Raw genomic sequence first — 19,629 nt, 5'->3', positions numbered from 1 at the left:
ATTGGTCTCTGACTTCAGGTCCACATATCATCCCCCATGTGTGTGCTGCTTTTTTTTCCCCCCTGGTACCAGGGATCAAACTGAGGACCCTCCGTGTGTCTGTGGCCAAATTTCTTTTCTTTTTGGTACTGGGGATCGAACTCGGGCCCTTAGCACTTGTGAAGCAGATGGCAGAACCACTGAGCTAAATCCCCGGCCCTTAAATTTTTCTTTATGAGCACCTAAGTCATATAGGATTAGGACTCACCGTACCCCACCTAATTATAATTAAACTAATTAACACCCACAATGACCTACCTCAAACACAGACCTATTCTGAGGCATCGGATTAGAACTCAACACAGGGATTTGGGGAGGCAGACACAATTCAACCTGTCACATGCGGCACTGGGGGTCCCAGGGATGTGATGCAGGCATTACCGGGGGGCTGCAGAAGTGATATGGCCTCACAGTCGGCTCTCAGGTGTGGTAGCTGATGGGCAAGGCCTGGCTCAACCACGTGCCCACGTGACCCCCATGGATAAGGCCACAGAGTTCACATGGCCAATCAGGGATGAGGATGGAGCCCAGCTGTCTTCTATCAAATCCTAAACTTTTCAGGTGGTAACTCAGACCTTGACTTTTGTTGTTTTTTGGTTTTGGTTTTTTGAGACAGGGTCTCGCTATATAGCTCAGGCGGGCCTGAGACTTGGTGATCCTCCTGCCTCAGCCTCCTGAGTACTGGGACTATATCCATATGCCATGTGCCTGGTTATGTATTTTTACTTTAAAAAAATAATAAAAATAAATTTGGGGGCTAGTGGCATAGCTCAGTAGTAGAACACCTGCTTGGCATGTCCAAGTCCCTGTGTTCAAAACCCACACTACAAATGATTTTTTAATTTAAAAATTGCTATAATTTTAATTGTAAGGTAATATATATAGATGCGTTGTCTTTGAAAAATTAAACCTTGTAGATTTGGTTAAAATCAAGACAAAAGTGCAATACCAGTGTGTACCTACTTTTATGAACTCACAGTGATCCTCCTGTCTCAGCCTTCCAAGTCCTGGAATTACAGTCATGGATCACCACACCTAGCATACTTTCTTTTCCAAACTGGTCATTCATGGTTTGTACTATCATTTTGTTTTGTTTTTGAGCTAGGGTCCCTCTATGTAGTTCAGGCTAGCTTTGAACTATTAGCCCGGGCAGGCTTGAACTTGTGGCAGTTCTCCTGCCTCAACCTCCCAAACATTGGGATTACAGGCATGTGCCACCACGCCCAGCGCTGACCTAAATTTCTGAGAAGCAGCTGATCTTACCCTCTCCTGACTTGTGGTTTTTACATTTTTTTTTTAAGACAGGCTGGCCTGGAGCTCGCAGTGATATTCTTGCTTTGGTCTCTCAAGTGCTGGGACCCATTTGTGGTTTTTGCTTTTAAAACATGACCTGGGTATGGTGGCACAAACCTGTAATCCCAGCACTCTGGTAGGCTGAGGCAGAAGGATCTAAATCTGAGCCCACCTTGGGCTCAAATAAAAGTAAGAGACCAAAATAAAAAAGGCCAGATATATAGTTCAGTGTGAAGGCCCGTGGCTCAAATTCTGTTGTGCAAAAATAGATTTTTTTGAGCTGTGAAGCTCAGACTGGCCTTGAACTCACTGTGTAGTCCAGGCTGGCTTCAACTTACAGCGATCCTCCTACTTCAGCCTCCCAAATGCTGGGATTAGAGGTGTGCATCATTATTCTCTGGTAATAATGGAAAAAGATCATTTGAACCTGGGTTTTTCTAAGTTATAGCACTGCTCAGCTCCCAAAACCTCTTGGTTTCCTCTAAGAGTTGACCCCCTGCTTAACACGTTCCCAATGGTGGCCCATGTATGACTGTCCCCTCAAGTGGTACAAAAAGATCTAATTAATCACATTCATTGGTCTTTTTACTAACTAGATTAATAAAAAGCCACTGGAAGGGACAGTCCTGTGTGCACCACCGATGGTTCAAGCAGCCCGGCAGTGAGACACAAGAATTAAGGCCCTGTCATGAACATGTTAATGACTTCCCACGGCTCCATCTCCAGAGTCACACTGGGGGTTCGGGCTTCATCCTATGGATTTTGGGGGACACAATTCAGTCCACAATCCACACACGGTCAACAGAGGACTCATCAAATTACAATACAGACCTGGACCAAAACAGTACAACGACATTAAAAACCATTACCTCGTTTATTATCACAATAAACAATTCACAGCAAGTGCCTGCATGAAAACCTGGGTTCCAAGCACCACGCGTGAAGCGATTCTATCTTTGTAAACCCCGGGCATCCACCCGCTCAGGACAGACAGGCACTTGTAGTGGGCAGGGCCTGGGGTAATCAAGTGGACTGGGAACGGTTCCTGTATTTTACACAATAAGCACTTATGATTTTTACAAAATACCAAAGTTGTTATTTGAGTTTTAAAAGCGGAATTGTCTTAAAACAGACAAGATGCTTGGCCTGCCTTGTTCTTCTGTACGGCCCCTGCGTGGGGACAGATTCATCTCTGAGGCCCCCCACCCCATCCTGCCTGCAGGGGTCACAGCCCACGGCGCTCTCGCCACTGCCTTCCTCCCCTGTGGCAGGCTCTCTCCGACACTCTTCCAATAAGGTTCGCGGGGCGGCAGGGAGGTGCCTGCAAGCACCCAAAGGATGTTAGAGTCCTGCCAGTGTCGGCCTCAAAACACAGACAGGCACCTTCTGGGACTCAACGCCAGTCGCCCACCAGGGTGGCCCAGCTAGGCCTTCAGCAAGGCAGCCTTGTGTTCCGGGACAGAATCTTCACAGATGTTGTAGGGTTCAGCGCCTGGCTCTTGCCTCAGGTATTTCTCTGCAAATAATTATGCTTTGTTTTACCCAGTACTGGGGGTGGAACCCAGCACCCCCTCATGAAGCCAGATCCACAGTCCTCTTTTGAGACAGGGTTTTGCTATATTACTAAATTGTCCTGGCTGGACTTGAACTTTCAACCCTTCCTCAGCCTCCCAGAGTGTGGGGATTACAGGCCTGTGCCTCTAAGCCCAGTTTAAAATAACAAGCGCTGAAAAAATGGGAGTGAGGATCGGCCAGCTCAGAGAGCAAGTTCAAAGAGGTAGGCACTTGGGGCCCAGCACCCAGGGCATCGAGGGCTGCCTGAACCAGCACCTGCGGCTATGCGGAGGGTCCACTCGTCTCTGGGCTCGGCACCATTTTCTGGGTGACGAGTGCTGAGGGATCCTCCCCACACTGCGCCCCAACCCACGCAGCCTTCTGTGGCCTGCTCCAGCTGCCTCTGGCAGCAACACAATCTCAGATGACAGACCAAGCCCAGGAAGCAGACACAGAAGCCTCACAGTTCAAGTGCCCACCACCTACAACAGGCAAATCCAACTCAAGGTGGTAGAAATCAGAACACTGGTTCCTCCAGGGCGCAGGGGAGAGGACACGAGAGACCTTTCTACAGTGACAGAAACACATTATCCTGATTGGTGGATGTGCAGGGGGGATGCTGAACCTCATCTGTGTTTAAACATCCCCTCAAACATGCACACCTAAATAATGCCCAGGTGAAGAAGGCCTGGGCCTCACCACTGGCCCCGCACCGGGCCTGGATCCTCTTTGGCTCCAGCTCCACCCCCTGCCCCTCATGCCCTCTTGGGGCTCAGGTGTCATACACTGTCCACCCTACCCCCTTCCTTCCTGCCAATCCTATCCCCTGTGCCCACCTGCCTCCTCTAGGGTGGAAAAGTACTGGAACCCCTTCAGGTCAGCGGCCAGCAGGGCACGGAGCACGGGCACCTGCGGAACAGACATGCTTCAGTCCAGAGCAAGGCGCTCACCCTGACGGACTCAGGGCAGGAGGCTTGGGGGAAGCACTGAGCACTCTGGGAGATGTTGCACCCTCCCACACAGGTAGCAGGGAGAAGGAGGTAGGCTCCAGCGGGCTGCTGCCAGAGGAGGATTTCCATATAACTGGTCTCCAAAGACCACCACTTTGCCAACGGTCACTGCAAATCACTCAGAATGCAACAGCCGCAAGCTCAGCCATGGGGCCAGATGGCCCAAGAGTGAAGTCTCAGGGCCAAGGACAGCCGTGTCAGCAGCGTGGCATGCCACGGAGGCTAGGGAGACTGAGGCTGTGTGCAGAGCTGCTCTAAGGACAGGGGCCACAGCTCCCCATTTCCTAGGGAAGGAGACGGTCAGATGGGTTGAGAAGCCAGCAGGTCAGATGGAGAGTCAGGGTCGTCTGTCCTCGGGATGGCGCCCCTTCCCTGGGCAAGGGGGAGGGCTGCTGACACCCATCTCGGGTGAGGCTGGCTTGCCTACCTGCAGGCCCACGAACACCAGGGAGACACCGCGCTTGTGGAAGTCCTCAAGGAGCTCGCCCAGGCCCAGCACCACAGTGTAGTCGATGCTGCAGATGTGGGAGCACTCGAGAACCGCAGCGCATGGAGAGGATGCTGGGGACACAGGCCAGTGAGGGCCAAGTCACTGCTAAGGGGTCAGGGTGGCAGGACCTGAGGGACAGCTATTTGGTGAGAGCAGTGGCTGCTTCCTTCCTAAGACCAAGAGGCCCCTTGCTGCCCCTGAATATCAGTGCTGGGAACCATGGCCCTTGCTAAAGAAGAGAGGAGCAGTCCTGGGGCTGAGTGCTCACTGGGCACTGTTCTGCTTACAGGGGATGCCACTCAAACACGGTCAAAACCTCATGGACCCGAGAGCAGGGGAGTAGCTCTCAGGCAGGGAGGGACTGGCCCTCGGGGTCCTCAAAGAGCCATGGTGGAGGGGAAGTAAATGCATGCATGCTGATCTTGGCCCATAGCTGTCCAACACATACATACCTCCCAGGGCTCGACTCAGTACAGTGTCCCGCAGGGCCTCAATGGCAGGGAAGTGCAGGCCACTGGCTGGCTGCAGGACAAGGACTGGCCCCTCTGACACCTGGGAGGGAGAAAGAGTGAACCCCAAGGGCGGAGGAACAGGATGGCCTCCACCAGGCTCTGCCTTTCCCAGGCAGGAAGCCGAAACCCAAGCCCAGTGCACTGGAGGAAATGGGGTGGGGGCTGGCAGGAGGCCCCCCAGGAAGGCACTGTTGTTTTAAATGAGAAAAGGGTCACTTCTGGCAGGGCCAGAAACCACAATCACCCATGAATTCAAGACACAAGGACAAACCCTGGGCCCTGCCCATAGGTGCCTCCCCAGCCAGCACCTGGGTCTTGGGCCTGGCCACGGAGTGCAGGAGGAGAAGAACAGACACCAGGGTCCCTGCCAGGATGCCATACTGGACCTCCCAGAAGCACAGCAGGAAGGTCGCAGAGAGGGGCAGCAGGTCCAGCCCTAGGAGAGGATTTGGCTGAAGGGTGCCCTAACCCTGAGCCCCATTACACCCTACCAGGCAGCAGGATGGCATCCTGCTCCCTACATGTTAACAGTGATCACAGACCCAAAGCAGTCCCAGCAGCCTCTGCTCTGGGGACTGAAGGACAGCATCTGTGAATCACAGCTCATCAGAGGAAGGTCAAGGTCACAGGAAGAAGACTAATGGACCCTGCTTGGCTGGGTCCCAGACCCCCAACCTCAGAGAGCAGTGGGGGGCCTGCTGGGGGCCCACGAAGGAGGGACAGATCCTAAGGGGTGGTGGGGATCATGGGGCCCCCAGAGGCCACACAAGACTCTGGCTAAGATGGTGGGGGAGGAGCAAAGTGTATGACTTGGAGGTCAGCGCCAGATACACATAATTCATACACATCTCACCCTCCCTGAGCCTCAGTTTCCTTTAGGAGCATCTATTATATCCCACACAGGCAGGGTAGCACACCTCAAGGCTCCCTGAAGGAGAGACATAATGCACACTACACAGAGGTCCTGGCCAACAATGAAACAATCGTTTCTTTAGTTGGTAACTCACTGGGGAGATGGTAAAAGGAGCCAAGCTACACAAATCCTTATAGTTCTTCAATTTAAAGAAAAGCAGGAATTTGTTTCATTAAAGAAACTGCAAGCTCAGGGTACCCGATTGTGGGGCCAGGGAAAGGCAAGCTGAAGGGATAAGGAGATGAGGGCAGAAAAGCCCTGCTGGTCTCCATAGACCCTGTGCAGGCAGACCCAGCCCTCTGGAGACCAGAGTCCCATCCTCCTGGCAGCCCACACAAAGATCAGGGACATCTCCTGGCCTGCAGGGGGAGCTCCTACAGACCACTACCATAAACCCAGCTCCTGCCTCTGCTGGGCTGCAGGAAGGGGGACAAAGGAGGCCCCCAGCAACCACAGACATCATGCCCTGCGCTCTCTGCAGGGCACATCCATCTCTGCACTGTGCTCCTAATGTGCTCTTAATGCTGGGCACATACATACTCTTAACCCGCCACAGCGTCCCGAAGATCTTGGTGTCAAACAGTGGGGCCACAGCCATGATGATGACAGCAGCCAGCGCAGCCTTGGGAATGTAGTAGAAGAGTGGGGTCAGGTAGTCCAGGGAGAGCAGCACAAGTGCACCTGTGGGTGGCCAGGGTGTCACCTGGGGCCTTCAGGGGCGAGGTAGCCCCGTTAGCTGTGCCATCCCAAGAAGACACAGCCATGTACCAAAGTGGACTTGGCAGTCTGCTCAGAAGGTATGGTCCTTTAGGAGGCTCCTCTCACCTCTCACCTCACAGGCCTAAGAGAAAGTGGGGACTCACCTGTCACCAGGCCTCCCGCAGGGGTGCACACCCCAGACTGGGCATTCACGGCTGTCCTAGAAAGGCAAGAGAGAACTATGAATTCTACAGTCCCAGCACAGGAGGGATAGGCATTGGTCTGCACTCAGCACTGGGCAATCTTCCAGGAGACCTGGGCTGGGAGGCGAGGGCAGGTGGGCCCAGACAGTGATGTGGGGCAGGGATAGGGCACCATGCACAGTCCATACTCTTATTTCTTAAATACATATTGTTTATTACTTCCATATGCATTGAACTTTCTAGATCTAAATTCAGCACTGAGAACCCAGACGCTGTCCCAGAGGGCAGGGTAAGTCCCTCTTCCTGCTTTGGTCACTGTTGACCAAAGGGCAGACTGGCAGAGAAGTGGACAAGGTGTGGAGTATGGGCAAAGGAGCCCAGCTAAGGGAGAGGGGTCCTGGGGATCAAGCAGTGGAAAGGGAATGGCGTGGACACTCACCGCCCAAAGCTGCCGGTGACCGGGTACGATGAGACAAGGGAGCCCAGCGTGTTGGTGAGGCCTGGGGAGAAAACAGACATTTACTGGGAGAGGAGGCAGATCACACAGGCTAAAGACGAGCAAGAGGGAGAAAGAAGACTGAGCAAGATCAGGAAGAGATGGAGGGAATGACAGCCTGCATCAGCCCCAGGCATTCTTTCAGGAAGGAAAGCAGGCCATAGGCTGGGCTGCATCTGCCCAGATGGTGTCCAGCTTTATTTGCAGTGCTGCGGTTTGCACCCACGGCCTCATATTCACTAGGCAAGCAGTCCACCACTGAACTACAGCCCCAGACCTGATTTAGCCCTGACAGAGTCATTCTGGACCTAGCCTTGCTGTGTGGCTCGAACACACCTCTCTTTGATAAGAGAGAGAAGGGATCTACCTGCCAGAAGTGGTGTGGCTGAGGAAGGGGGTCCCAGTAAGACAGCTCCATCCACGGGGCTCCACTGAGTGCCCCTCAATCCCACTTCTCCTTTGCCAGCTGACCCGCCGAGGTGAGGAACTGAACTTTCACAGCCCAGGCCCTTCATAGTGACCAGTCTCCTCTGCTCAGTAAAATCCACAACGAGTCAGAGGAGAAAGCTCAGGCTGGGGAGAGGGACAGGCAGGAGCAGGCCCATGACACATTGTCACAGTATCCCCAAACACATAAGAAAAGTCAGCTCGGAAAGACCAAGGAATCCACAACAGTAAACCCAGCACAGAGCCCTGTACACAGGCAGGCAGCCCAGGACATCTGCATCCTTACTGAGCCCCCTGCTCCTGATGCAGGGAGGCCACCGGGCAGGGATCAGCATGTCCAGGAGCCAGCCTGGCTGCACCCTCTGCTCCCTGCCCACTGGCACCGCAGGGTGTCTGTGAGGCTACAGCCCTCAGGGTGTCGCACACAGCAGGTGCTCAGTAAGTGGAAGCACGGGCCACCCGTGAGGTCCCTATGCCTAAGGACTAGACAGAGCCCTCAGGGTACTTGAGCGTGAGTCCCTGAGGCCCACTGACTCATCACAACCATCGCCACACGTGGCACAATTCAGTGGGACGCAGGGGTGCCAGCGTGGAAGGGGTCTTACCGATGGCCAGCAGCTCCTGGTTGGCATCCACACGGTAATTGTTCTGAGATGCTAAAGAGAATGAACAACACAGCACCGTCACAGGACATAAGATATCGTTAGGGAAATGCCTATAAAATGAAAGCCAGTTCACATTTCTGTGTATGCCACTGCCCATGCTTTGCAAGTGTGTGTGTGTGTGTGTGTGTGTGTGTGTGTGTGTGTGTGTGTGTATGCATCTAATTTAAAAATCCAAAACCTGAAATATTTCAAACCCAAAACTTTCTGAGTTCAGACCTCCAAGACATTTTGCAGCTGGGCATAGTGGCCCATGATTGTGATCTCACCACTCTGGGAGGCTGAGGCAGGGCACAAGATCAAGCTCAGCTTGGCCAACTGCAGAATTCAGCAAGACTATCTCCAAAAGGGTGGGGATGTAGCTCAGTGTGAAGGCCCTAGTAGGTTCAATATCCGGTTCCGGGGAAAAAAAAGAAAAAGTTTTATATCTTTGAGTCAGGATGCTCAACTAGTAAAGTCTATGAGAAATATTCCAACATCTGAAAACCTCCCAACCCCAGAACACTTCTGGTCCCAGACATTTTCCCACCTGCACATGCATGTATCAGAGAGTAGAAAAACAGAAAGTAAAACGTTAGCAGCAGTCAGATGGAGCAGGAAAAGGGATGACAGGTGACTTCTCTTTCAGTTCTGCACTTTCAGTACTTTCTCCAACAACTTTATATTGTTTAAGAAGAGAAAGTCATTTTTAAATGAACACCCCTCTGATTTCAAGAGGAGATGGCTAGAGAGCCAGGAACGAGGCCACCGCAGAGAGATGAGGTCAAAATTTCCAGGGAAGCCACAGGACACAAGCTCACACGCAAGCTGTACAACTACTGGACCTGTCACTGTTCTCCACTCTACCGCTGTGGGCCAGGTAAGCAAACAAGCAGGGCTATATTCAACAAATGCCACATGCTGGCAGGGAAATTTTGAAACTCACGTGTGTCCCACACGTCATAAAATATTATTTTTTCCAACCATTTAAAAGATGTAAAACTCAGGGGGTGAAGGGAGGGCAGGGACAAGGGGGAAAAAATGAGAACCAAGACCTGTCATGTGAAGGTACAAGATCCCAGTAATGAATGTAACTGTACTGTATACCTAGATTGTACCAATAGACTCAATGAGAAAAAAAAAAGATGTAAAACTCATTTTTAGATCAGTGGTGTGAAATAAAGGAGACAGCAGGCCAAGGTTTATCAAACTCAGATTAAAGAGAATGACAGGCAGGGGTCAAGTGGCTTCAAAAGGAAGTGGCTCTGGGGAGGCTGAGGCAGGAGGATTGCAAGTTCAAGTTAAGCCTGGGCAACTTAGCAATATCCTGTCTCATAATAAACAATTAAAAATGGCAGGCCAGGGATTTAGCCCAGTAGTTGCGCCCACAGCCTCGCAAGTGCAAGGTCCCAAGTTTGATCCCCAGTATCAAAAAAAAGGGGGATGGGGTTGGGGTTCAATCAGTGCTGTAAAAAAAAAAAGTCCATGTAACAGACAAGAGTAAAGACCATAAAATGCAGATTTGCATGTTTGTTTGTTTGTTTGGTACTGGGGATCGAACTCAGCACCTTGAGCTTGTGAGGCAGGCAGCGGCACCCCTGAGCTAAATCCCCGGGCCCTGTATATTTATTCTTGCAACAACATAAAGAGATGAACAGAGAAATAAAAAGTTGAACAAGAAAGACATGCACTGTTCATGGAAGTACTGGAGACACGGTGTGGTTTGAGCAACTGTTGACTCTGGAAAACTCTTTTGTACCAGAGACCCAAACTCGGGACCTTGTGCTTGTGATGCAGTTCGTGGCACCACTGAGCTAAATCCCAGGCCCTGGAAAACTCTTTTGCGTGGACCTTTGAATGGGTGGAGGGACAGAGCACCGGACTACTGGAGAGGGACTTCTCGGAGGAACATAGGTGAGACCTGGTCTTGGCACACACAGGAAAGTAACCAGGGAGGGCACTGGCGTTCCTCCTGCCTCCAGACTGTTGGGATTACAAGTGCGTGCCACCACACTCAGCTGGTGTTTTGGCATCTAAGAAACCTTCCTCGGCCAGGTGTGGCGACGCATGGCTGTGATACCAGCCATGTGGGAAGCTGAGGCAGGAGGATTTCAACAGGAAGCGTGAGAAGGGAGGCCAGACAACATGTACTGTGAGTTGTTTTTATGAATTCTTTTTCTGGTGCTGGGGATGGAAGCTTGAGCCTTGTGCGTGCCAGGCAAGCACTGCACTGCCGGGTTGTTCATTGGGCTTTCACCTTCAGAGCCAAGCCAGGGGCAGGGAGGACCCAGCTATTACGGATGGGAGTGTAAATGTCACCCAAGTGGACCATCCGGAGCTGGAAGTGGAGCTGACTTCAGTGGGAAGGGGACAAGTGACAGATTTCTCCCCCTCACAGAGGAGGGAGCCCAAGATGCTGAACCAGAAATAAGATCCAAGCAGGCGACCATTCCCCTGCCTCCAAAGGGAGAGGTGCTGAGCCAGCAGGACAGCAGAGGCTCTTTCATTTTTAGAACTTTGTGAACTAGTTATTAAGCACAGCTTAATTAACTGAACTAAAACCAACTGAATTACAACTTCCAGTGAAGCAAGCTACGGTACAAATAAAGATAGTATAACTCACTGCTTCTCTCTCTCTCTCTCTCTCTCTCTCTCTCTTTTTTTCTGTACAGGAATTGAACTCAGGACCTTGCACTTGCGAGGCAGGCACAGTGCCACTGAGCTACATCCCCGGCCCCTAACTCAGTTCCTTAATTTGACATCTCACTATTACCAATGAGGTTGTCCGTCTGCCAGAAGCACCTGCAGGCATACGTTGTACAGACACCGAAAGGCCCTAACATAAAGCTTATTCCAACCCTGTGTTCAAGCTCCACATCCAGAGGTGTCTTGGTCAGCTTAGAATCAACCACAGTGGGAGCATTTACATCCCAGAAAATGCCAACAGCAGGACCTACACTTTAGGTGCTGAGCACTGAGCTACATCCCCGGCCCTTCTGTAAATTCTGAGACAGGGTCTCACTAAGTTGCCCAGGATGGTCATATCCTTTTGACTCTCCTGCCTCAGCCTCCCAAGGAGCTGGGATTACAAGTGTGTGCACTCCCTGCACCGCCCTGCCCAGCCAAAGCAGGGCTTCTTATGTCCACACAGAGGAGGCTGCTGAAACAACTGACCAGCACACTGGGATGGAGCTGCCCATTATAGATCCAATTTTATCGGACACGGTATTCGTTCCTTATCTGAAACAACTGGAACCAGAAATGTTTCCGGTTTTGGATTTCTTCAGATTTTGGAATATCTGCACAGACTTTACTGGTTAAGAATCTTTCAGCCTTTACCAGTTGAGTACAACTTATGTCACACTGGCCCTGAAGATTTCAGATTTTAGATTTTTTACCTTAGGGATATCCAACCTACCCTCATATATACATACTGTACTTTAAAACACGAGCATATAACAGTCAGAAAAAAATTCTAATTTTACAAATGAGAGCAGATAAATGCAAGCAAGAAAGCAACAAGAAGCCGGGCCATGAGCCTAGGGTTGCATCTCCCAGGAGAAAACAGTGCCAGCGGCAGGCGTCTTACCAAAGGCTTTGGCCACCGCGATGCTCTCCAGCAGTCCCATCAGGGGCACCACAGCCAGCCCCGCCCCCATGTCCTGAGAGGAGACGGAGACAGTGAGTGCCCTCCTAGGCTCGGGAAGGCAGAGGCGGTCTGGCCCAGCCGTGCCCTGCCAAGGCGGGACCGGCTCTTCCCCATGTGTGCACACAAAGGACACAAGTACATCGCAGCTCCTGGGGTGCAAGCTCCTCTCATCAGAGAGGAGCAAGACTCCAAGGAGAACCTGCAGATGCAACCCAGGCCAGTGTCCAAAGTAGGACGGCCCCAGGGCCCAAGACAGAAGCACAGGGGAGGAGGGAGCTGTGTCCAACCTAGGTTCTTCCCCACAGGGACAGCCCACCCTCGTCAGCTGGTGCCGCCCATCACCGAAAGATGCAGCAGGGACCCTGAGCCAGACCCAGGGCCACCACGGCCTCGGCCACACTGCCGGCCTCCATGTCCGCTCACCTGCACCATCTCGGTGAAAGTGACAGTCCCATTGGCCGTGGTCACCGAGAAGGGAGGGACTCGCACGGGAGGAAGCCCCTTGGCTATCTCCCCAGTCAGAATGAAGGGCTGGTATCCAGTCACCCCGAAGGAGTACGCAACCAGGGCCGCAGAAGAGACCACCAGGGCGTTGCGAGCTGGGCCAGAGGAACATAGGTGAGACCTGGTCTTGGCACACACAGGAAAGTAACCAGGGAGGGCACTGGCGTTCCTCCTGCCTCCAGACTGTTGGGATTACAAGTGTGTGCCACCACACTCAGCTGGTGTTTTGCATCTAAGAAACCTTCCTCGGCCAGGTGTGGTGACGCATAGCTGTGATACCAGCCATGTGGGAAGCTGAGGCAGGAGTATTTCATGTTCAAGGCCAGCCTGGGCAGCTTAATGAGACTATTTTAAAATAAAATTAAAATTTTTTAAAGCATCGGGGATGCAGCTTACTGGTGCAGCATTTGCCCAGCACGCATGAGGCCTGGGTTCAGCCCCTAGCAGCAAGAAACGACAAAATGCCTTTCTCACTGGGGGAAGGCTGCCCCTCCCAGGGCTACGCAGGCCATTCTTAGAGATAACAAAGGGCCCCAACTCGTGTCTCTGGAGCACAAGCTCACCCAGAGCCGTGCTTCCCCCGCTCAGCCGAGGCACCCGGACAGTTACCCCTGCCCGGGTCGTGCTGGGACTGGCTGCCACCCCTACAGCCTGAAGCCTGCTAATATCCAAGCGGCCACCCCTACTGCTGGGCATGCCCCATCTGGCCTTCCTCACAGAAACCACGAGGGCTGCAGCCTAAGTCTCCCTCTTGCACCCGCTCCTGACCACACGCAGGTGTCACTCATGATTCAAGGGTCTGTAAGAAGAATAAACTTCAGATTTTCCCCAAGCCTCTCAGGTATTCTCCTGACCAATCCTGCCATAAAATACAGGCCGCTCCCTGAGGGACTCTGGGGTCTGAGGGCAGCTGGTAGCCACACCTGTGTTTAAGCCCAACTCTAGTGTGCCTGGGAATCTCCCGGAAGTGGTGGGGCCTCAGAGCCCCTTTCCAGTACACTCCTGGCTTCACAGAACTGGGTGATGTTCACTGCTTTGTGGATACTGAATTAAAGCTCAGACTTTGGGGAGCAACTCTGCAGGGTCAAACCCAGGCTGGAAGGGACATTTCCACCCGACACCAGCGTTCCTTCCCTACCAAACTCCCGGCATTTACCCACTGCCTTGAGAAATGTGGAACAGAACCTGGCGGTGACCACCGTGAGTCGGGGACCAGCCTGGGCTGATGGAAGGGACCCAAGTGCTAACGCCAGCTACTCCTCTCTCTCACTGCTATTGATTTCTTGCCTGCTCCCCGCCCAGAGCAGGGCCACACTCAGGTCATTTTCATGCCCCATGAAGTTCAGAGATGCTGCTGCTGTCGTGCTCTCCTGCATGTGCCTTCCTCTGTGGGTGTCACCTCCCAGTGCCCAGCCTCCCCAGAAACGGCTCTCAGCAGGCCAGGCCAGGCCACGCCCTACCTGCAGCCTCTGCCTCAGCCTCTCCGATGCACCTGTCACTAACACAACCACACACCCCATGCCTACAGCTAAACTTTCCCTCTGAACAAGTGCACAGTTAGAACGCTGCCTCTAAGCCTAGTGGAATTTGCTTTCTCCCCCAGCAACCCTGTAGATGGAGCTTTTCAAACCTGGACACAGCCAGTGTTTGGTATCAGCTGACTCCACAGCAGGAGGCTGAGGGACACAGGACACTTGGGGGCATCCCTAGCCTCTACCCACTAGATGACAGCAACAGCCTCCCCAGATGGTGTCAACTGGGGCACTGTGCAGATGGGTATTCCCAGTGCTTGAGGCAGATCAAAACCGTCTATGAGCCAGGCAGGGTGGGGCATGCCTGTAATCCCAGCACTCTGGGAGGCTGAGGCAGGAGCATCCCAAATTGGAGTCCAGCCTCGGCAACTTAATGACTTAGTGAAAGCCTGCCTCAAAATAAAAAAAATAAAAAAACGGCTGGGGCTGTAGCTCAGTAGGAGATCCTAAGTTCAAACCCTGGTACCACCAAAGCAAAACAAAAGCAACAGTGGCAACAAGCCACGTATAACTTTCTATGCCTCTCTAGGGGGTGGGACTCAGGGCTCCTCCAGGGACACCCAGGTGCAGCCTACGTTAGTCAGCAAGGAGGCCCTCACCTGTGGCAGCAGTCCACACCAGCCCATGGCTGAGCTGCACGCCAGGAGGCATCTCAGGGTGGACAGGAGGCATGCGGTCCCGCATGAGCTTCAGTGCGAGCAGCAACAGCATGCAGACCAGCCCCAGCACGGCGTCGCCCACCCTGTGGGCAGAGGGTGGGTCACCACCCAGCCAGGCAGCCAAGTGACCTTCTCCTAAATAATCCAGGGCCGTAGTGGATTTCAAAACTGTGTTCACATCTCCGCAAGGGCCATCCCCTGAAGCAGATTAGGAGTCGGGAAGCCCCCATCACAACGGCAGTGGGACTCCCACGTGTTCAAGGGCTTCATCCTCTGGGCCACAAATGCCTCATCTGTCCCACGGGGCTCCAGACTGCACACTCGGTGGGTGAGGCCCTTTGCTCCTCAGTCTGGCCTCTCAGACTGGCCGGTCTCCACTTCCAATGGCCCTGGGAGGCTGAGCCCTGCTCAAGAGCCAGGGAGCCTGGCAGCAGCAGATCAGAGGAGGGAGGGAAAGGCCAGGACTTGGCCCACCCACTCCCCACTTCGCCTCCGGTCCCAGCAGGAGCGTCGGGGTTATCCTAGCTTTCCACTGCCCAGTCTCGGAGGGAGGGACCCCTCACTGGAGAGACTTAAACCCTCAGAGGGAGCACTCTCTGCAGGGCTCTCAGCTCTCCATCCCTCGCCAAGGCTAGGCAGCCAAGCTCCGTGAATCAACTCTCTGGGCTCCCAGGGCCACCACACAATGCCACGCTGAAGCAGCAGGTCTGGGCTGAGCTGGCACCCGCCTGTCTAACCCCTGGCCAGGTGATGTGACAGCACTGCTCTGGGGACCAGGGTGAGCAACAAGGCCTCCACCTGGGGCAGGGAGGGGCCCTGGAAGGAACGGCACCCTGATCTGGGGGAAGAAGCAAGCCGACAGAGTACCTGGTCTCCCCAATGTCGAGGAAGGTGCGATACACTTGCAGGAAGAACTGCCTGGGGATGTTCTGCAGACCGAGCAGGTTCTGTCAAACAGGATCTGTCAGAAGCTGCCCGCGGCTGGTGGTGGGTGTCCCTCCCTTCACGCTGCCCCTACTTCATCTCTCCCTCGTGCCTGAGCAGGACCCCACCTGGGTGCCCAGAGGACCAGGGCTGTCTCTGGGCTCCCGGGGGCTGCTTGACCCCAGGCAGGAGATAATTGTCTTGGGCAAGCCAGCACCTTGTGTTTGGGTCAGTGGCACATTTTGAATGAAAATCTAGTTTAGGCCCCTGCAAAGCAGAAAACCACTTCAACAGCTGAGCAGTCTGAGGCCACACCTCCCCTCACCTCCCTTCGGCCACCACTGGCCAGAGGGGCCTGTCACTCCTGTCACTGCCCCCTGCTGGAAGGAAACATCATGCCCAGGCCAAGACAGGAAGAACCAGCTGCTCCTCCCAGCTCCCTGGAAAGGGGCGGGGGTCCCAGCCAAATCAGGCCTCTGATATTTACCGAAGCCCTCTGGATCCTGGAGAGGGAAAAGGGGCTTTATTTGCAGCTTTAGCTCTTTGTCCTGCTTGAGACCCCACAGGGTGTATGGGAGGTGGACTGACCAGGACACCCGAGGACCCTCCCGCCTCAAAACTGCTACAAACACTGAGGTGGGGGACAAAGGCAGGTGGACACTGAAGGAATCTGGGGTTGGGGGGCCTTATGCCCTGGGCGTATCAGATGACCACACATCATGACCTAGTCAAAGGTCCTCAGACTTGGGGGCAGGGTTAGTGTCATCAAGCAGGAATGAGAAGGCACCTTCCACTGGCTTTAAGGTCAAATAAAAGAGCTGGCTGTGGTGGCCCCACCTATAACCCCAGCACTCCGGGAGGCCTGAGGCAAGAGGATCCAAAGTTTGAACCCAACTGGGACCACCTAGTAAATTAATAAGAACTGGTCTCAAAAAAAAAAAAAGGTCTGGAGAAAAAAGGTCTTACTGCAAAGGACCTGGGTTCAACCCTCAGCGCCACAGAAGAAAGAAAAAAAAAAGAGCATTTTTCAATTCCCAGCCTCAGAAAAAGAATACAGAAAACAAAAAAGCATTCTTGACCCTAAAGTGTTTCCTGAATATAAGCTAGCTACATTTGCCAAGCGCGCCCTGCCACGTGTGTACACAATGTACCAGTCACACTCTCCAACACTATGTGTCTCCTCCTCTCTACAATGGACAATGAACCCAGCTCCTGGGAGTGCGGTGAGAATCAAGGTCATGGAAAGCGGAACCCAGTGCCTAGCACACAGGGTGCAGAGCAGTCAGCTATTTATTCACGCAGTCTCCCATCCTTGATTTTCTTGCTCTGCCCAGAGCAGACAAGACACAGGGTCATGAGCCAGGGGTGTGGCCCTGAGTCCCTTGCCAGGGACCCCATCTACAGAACTGAGTTCAGTTCCATTCCCTACATGCCCAGCTGGGCACTCACCTACTTTACATCACGCACAGCAACGAGTACCATGGTCAATCCTGCTTGCAGGGGGTGTAAGAAAAACCCAGGGACACGAGCATCAGTAAGTTACATCCTGGGGTAACTGGTGATTATGGATCTAGTGTTTCTTATGGGTATTTTAAACAGAAATAAAACCCTGGTATTTAAGTAGCATTAAATAGAAACTAGAAGAAACCACATAACGCCATTTAGGTAAATTAGCACAAAGAAGTGCTGGCAGAAACCTTGGTGTCAGCCCATGACCTGCAAATTTTGCTGGAAAACGTGTGAAAGGCAGAACAGAACCACCCTATGAAGCCAACCAAGCAGCCTGGTACAAAAGATCTGGCAAGAACCGAGGGGTGTAATTACAGGCCCCCGAACGATCTGCTGTAAAATCTGATCATCATGCAACCTCTCGCCCAGGAATGGAGGACCCATGAGAGCGCTCTGTGCTTCTTGATCCAGAGCAGAGATAAATCCCAAGCAGTAGGGTGTTTCCTGGTCTCACAGTGCAGGACTGGCTTTGGTCCTGCTCCCAGGTACCCCGGCACCACCTGGCATTGGTCAGAGGGCAGAGCCCTCGTGGGCATTGTGCCTACCTTCATCTGTCCAAAGCCGATGGTGATGGCAGCAGCGGAGGTGAAGCCCTTAATGACAGGGCAGGAGATGAAGTCCAGCAGGAACCCTGGCAGCCAAAAGGGAATGGAGTGGCCCCAGAGGACAGGGCAGGTGTGGGCTGGGAGAGAGGCATGGGTAGGACTGGAGAACGGCTCGGTACTGATGGGTGACACACCCTATCTGGACTGTTTTTAGGGTCTGTGGCCCTGGCAGTTCTCCCAGTATGCCGGCCTCTCTGCACAGTACAGCACCCTGGGACTGAGGTGCTCCCCCACCCCCAGAGATGCCCTCAGAATGAAGAGGAGGAAAGGCTGAGGTCAAGGGCATCCCAGGGGGCCTTGGCACCCCAGGAAAAGCAGAACTGAAGCCTCTCCACCCACTGAGGAAGACAGGCTCTTACCCAAACGCAGGAACCCCATGGCTAGCTGGATGCAGCCTGACAGGAAGGTCAGCAGCACAGCATAGGCAGGCTTGTGGAAGGTGTAGAAGGACACCAGGAGGGACATGATGGCTGTGGGGCCCAGAGTCACATCCCGGGAGGTGCCCAGGAAGAAATACACAAAGCATCCCATAAAGGCAGAGTAGAGGCCGTACTGTCAGGGAGAGAGAGCAGTAAGCACCAGCAGGCCCCAGGCTCGTCCACCTACATCCCTGGTGTCCACGGGACATGTGGACAGGGGACCTGTGGGTGTCAACTGCGTACCTGCACACCCTGGCACACACAGGCAAGGCCAACCACCTACCATCCACTGGCCATGCATGAACCTGCAGTGAACCGGGGCTATTTTTCTACCAGAACCAAGAGGGGCCTCAGGGTGCTGAGGACCAGGTGAAGTGGGGGCGGGGAGGCTCAGCGGCTGGTGCGCATAGGTCTGTGAGTCCCAGGAAGTGTGCCTAAGGTCACCATGAGTCATCCCTCTAGAACACACACAACCAGCAGTCACACTCTGCAGATTACAGATCAAGGGCTCCTTGGGCCCCTGGGGTAGCACGTGAGGTGTCTGGACCCCACACTAAGTACAAGCCTTCCTGCTCTGCCTCTGGGTGGGGTAAGGCCACTGGAACAGGGGGTGCCTGGCAGTGGCTTCAGACAGCTCACCTGGGGAGGCAGCCCAGCCACTTCTGCATAGGCCAGCGCCTGGGGAACGACTGTGAGGCCAACCGAGAGCCCAGCGATGAAGTCCATCTTCAGCCACTGCAGAGAGTACACAGGCAGCCACGCCAGGACGGGCAGCCTCCTCTGCCAGGCTGAGACCGAGCAGCAGGTGCTGAGGGCCAGGCTGCAGCCGGGGGAACATGCCTGACCCAGGGCGTCCACGGAAGAGGGCATCGCTAGGGTTGGGGCTGTGGCAGGAAACAGCAGCAGTCAGAGGCCCAGCAATGCCAGGCGGGGTCCTTGGGCATCAAGGGCAGGCACCGCGGGAGGTCTGCTAAGTTCCCCAGATGGTCTTGGAGAAGCAGCCTGTGACCTTTGCGAAACAGACGAGATGGCCACTGCCCCTAGTTCATTACCCTGGATCCCACCTGCTCAAATCCTGGCGCCCCTTCTTCCAACAGCTCTCGCAGGTAAAAACCAGACAAACCACTTCATTGGAACCCTAAAGAATTTCTCCTCCCAGCAGAAGCTTTCTTTTTCCCTCTCCAGGTAACTAAACGGAGCAATCGGTGGGAGAAGCAGGGTTCCGGGATGGCGGGAGGGAGCCCACCCCCGGGTTCCGAGACCTCTAGGTGCGGCCCCTCGCGAGCTCCACCCCTGCCGGCACACCTTACCCAGCCCCCCACCTGTGGCATTCACAGCCCTAGAGGGGCACCGGAGACTATAGTTAAGTGTTGGACAACGCCAGGGGCTCCCCATTAATTCTGGGTGCGCAGCATCCTCTGAGTCCTGGCCCTCTGTCCGGCGCCCAGAGCGGACCGCAGACCCCCGCCCCGCCCCGCTGCACCCCTCTGGATAAAACTCACCCGCGCACGCCCAGGATACCGCCAAACCC

The 19,629-nt window shown here is 53.8% G+C and overlaps 2 protein-coding genes across 4 annotated transcripts in view; one reads left to right on the top strand and one right to left on the bottom strand.

Moving 5' to 3' along the window:
• Positions 1-1,713: 1,713 nt before the first annotated feature.
• Slc26a11 (solute carrier family 26 member 11) lies at positions 1,714-19,623 on the bottom strand. 3 transcript variants are annotated; one of them, XM_010618540.3, is made up of 17 exons: positions 19,601-19,623; positions 18,738-18,982; positions 18,039-18,231; positions 17,620-17,756; positions 15,509-15,588; positions 14,582-14,724; positions 12,370-12,545; positions 11,887-11,959; positions 8,262-8,312; positions 7,153-7,213; positions 6,675-6,730; positions 6,352-6,492; positions 5,207-5,334; positions 4,839-4,938; positions 4,324-4,457; positions 3,723-3,795; positions 1,714-2,848 (listed from the first exon to the last, which is right to left on the bottom strand). In XM_010618540.3, the coding sequence occupies exons 2-17, from the start codon at positions 18,966-18,968 to the stop codon at positions 2,757-2,759; spliced, it is 1,869 nt and encodes a 622-aa protein (XP_010616842.1). In that variant the 5' UTR covers positions 18,969-18,982; positions 19,601-19,623; the 3' UTR covers positions 1,714-2,756. The 3 variants fall into 3 exon arrangements, with proteins under 3 accessions (XP_010616842.1, XP_010616840.1, XP_033623702.1); XM_010618538.3 differs by having other exon boundaries at positions 18,738-19,107; positions 19,601-19,615; XM_033767811.1 differs by lacking the exon at positions 19,601-19,623 and having other exon boundaries at positions 1,717-2,848; positions 17,620-17,705; positions 18,738-19,586.
• Sgsh (N-sulfoglucosamine sulfohydrolase) overlaps positions 19,326-19,629 on the top strand; it is a 9,551-nt gene continuing 9,247 nt past the window's right edge. Inside the window, exon 1 of the mRNA XM_010618738.3 lies at positions 19,326-19,366. Coding sequence (XP_010617040.1) covers positions 19,326-19,366 — 41 coding nt within the window. The remainder of the gene's footprint in view (positions 19,367-19,629) is intronic.

The sequence above is a fragment of the Fukomys damarensis genome, unplaced genomic scaffold, assembly GCF_012274545.1.
Source record: "Fukomys damarensis isolate Sample0158 unplaced genomic scaffold, DMR_v1.0_HiC HiC_scaffold_23, whole genome shotgun sequence".
NCBI classification, from domain to species: domain Eukaryota; kingdom Metazoa; phylum Chordata; class Mammalia; order Rodentia; family Bathyergidae; genus Fukomys; species Fukomys damarensis.
This window is presented reverse-complemented; position numbering and strand designations above follow the sequence as displayed.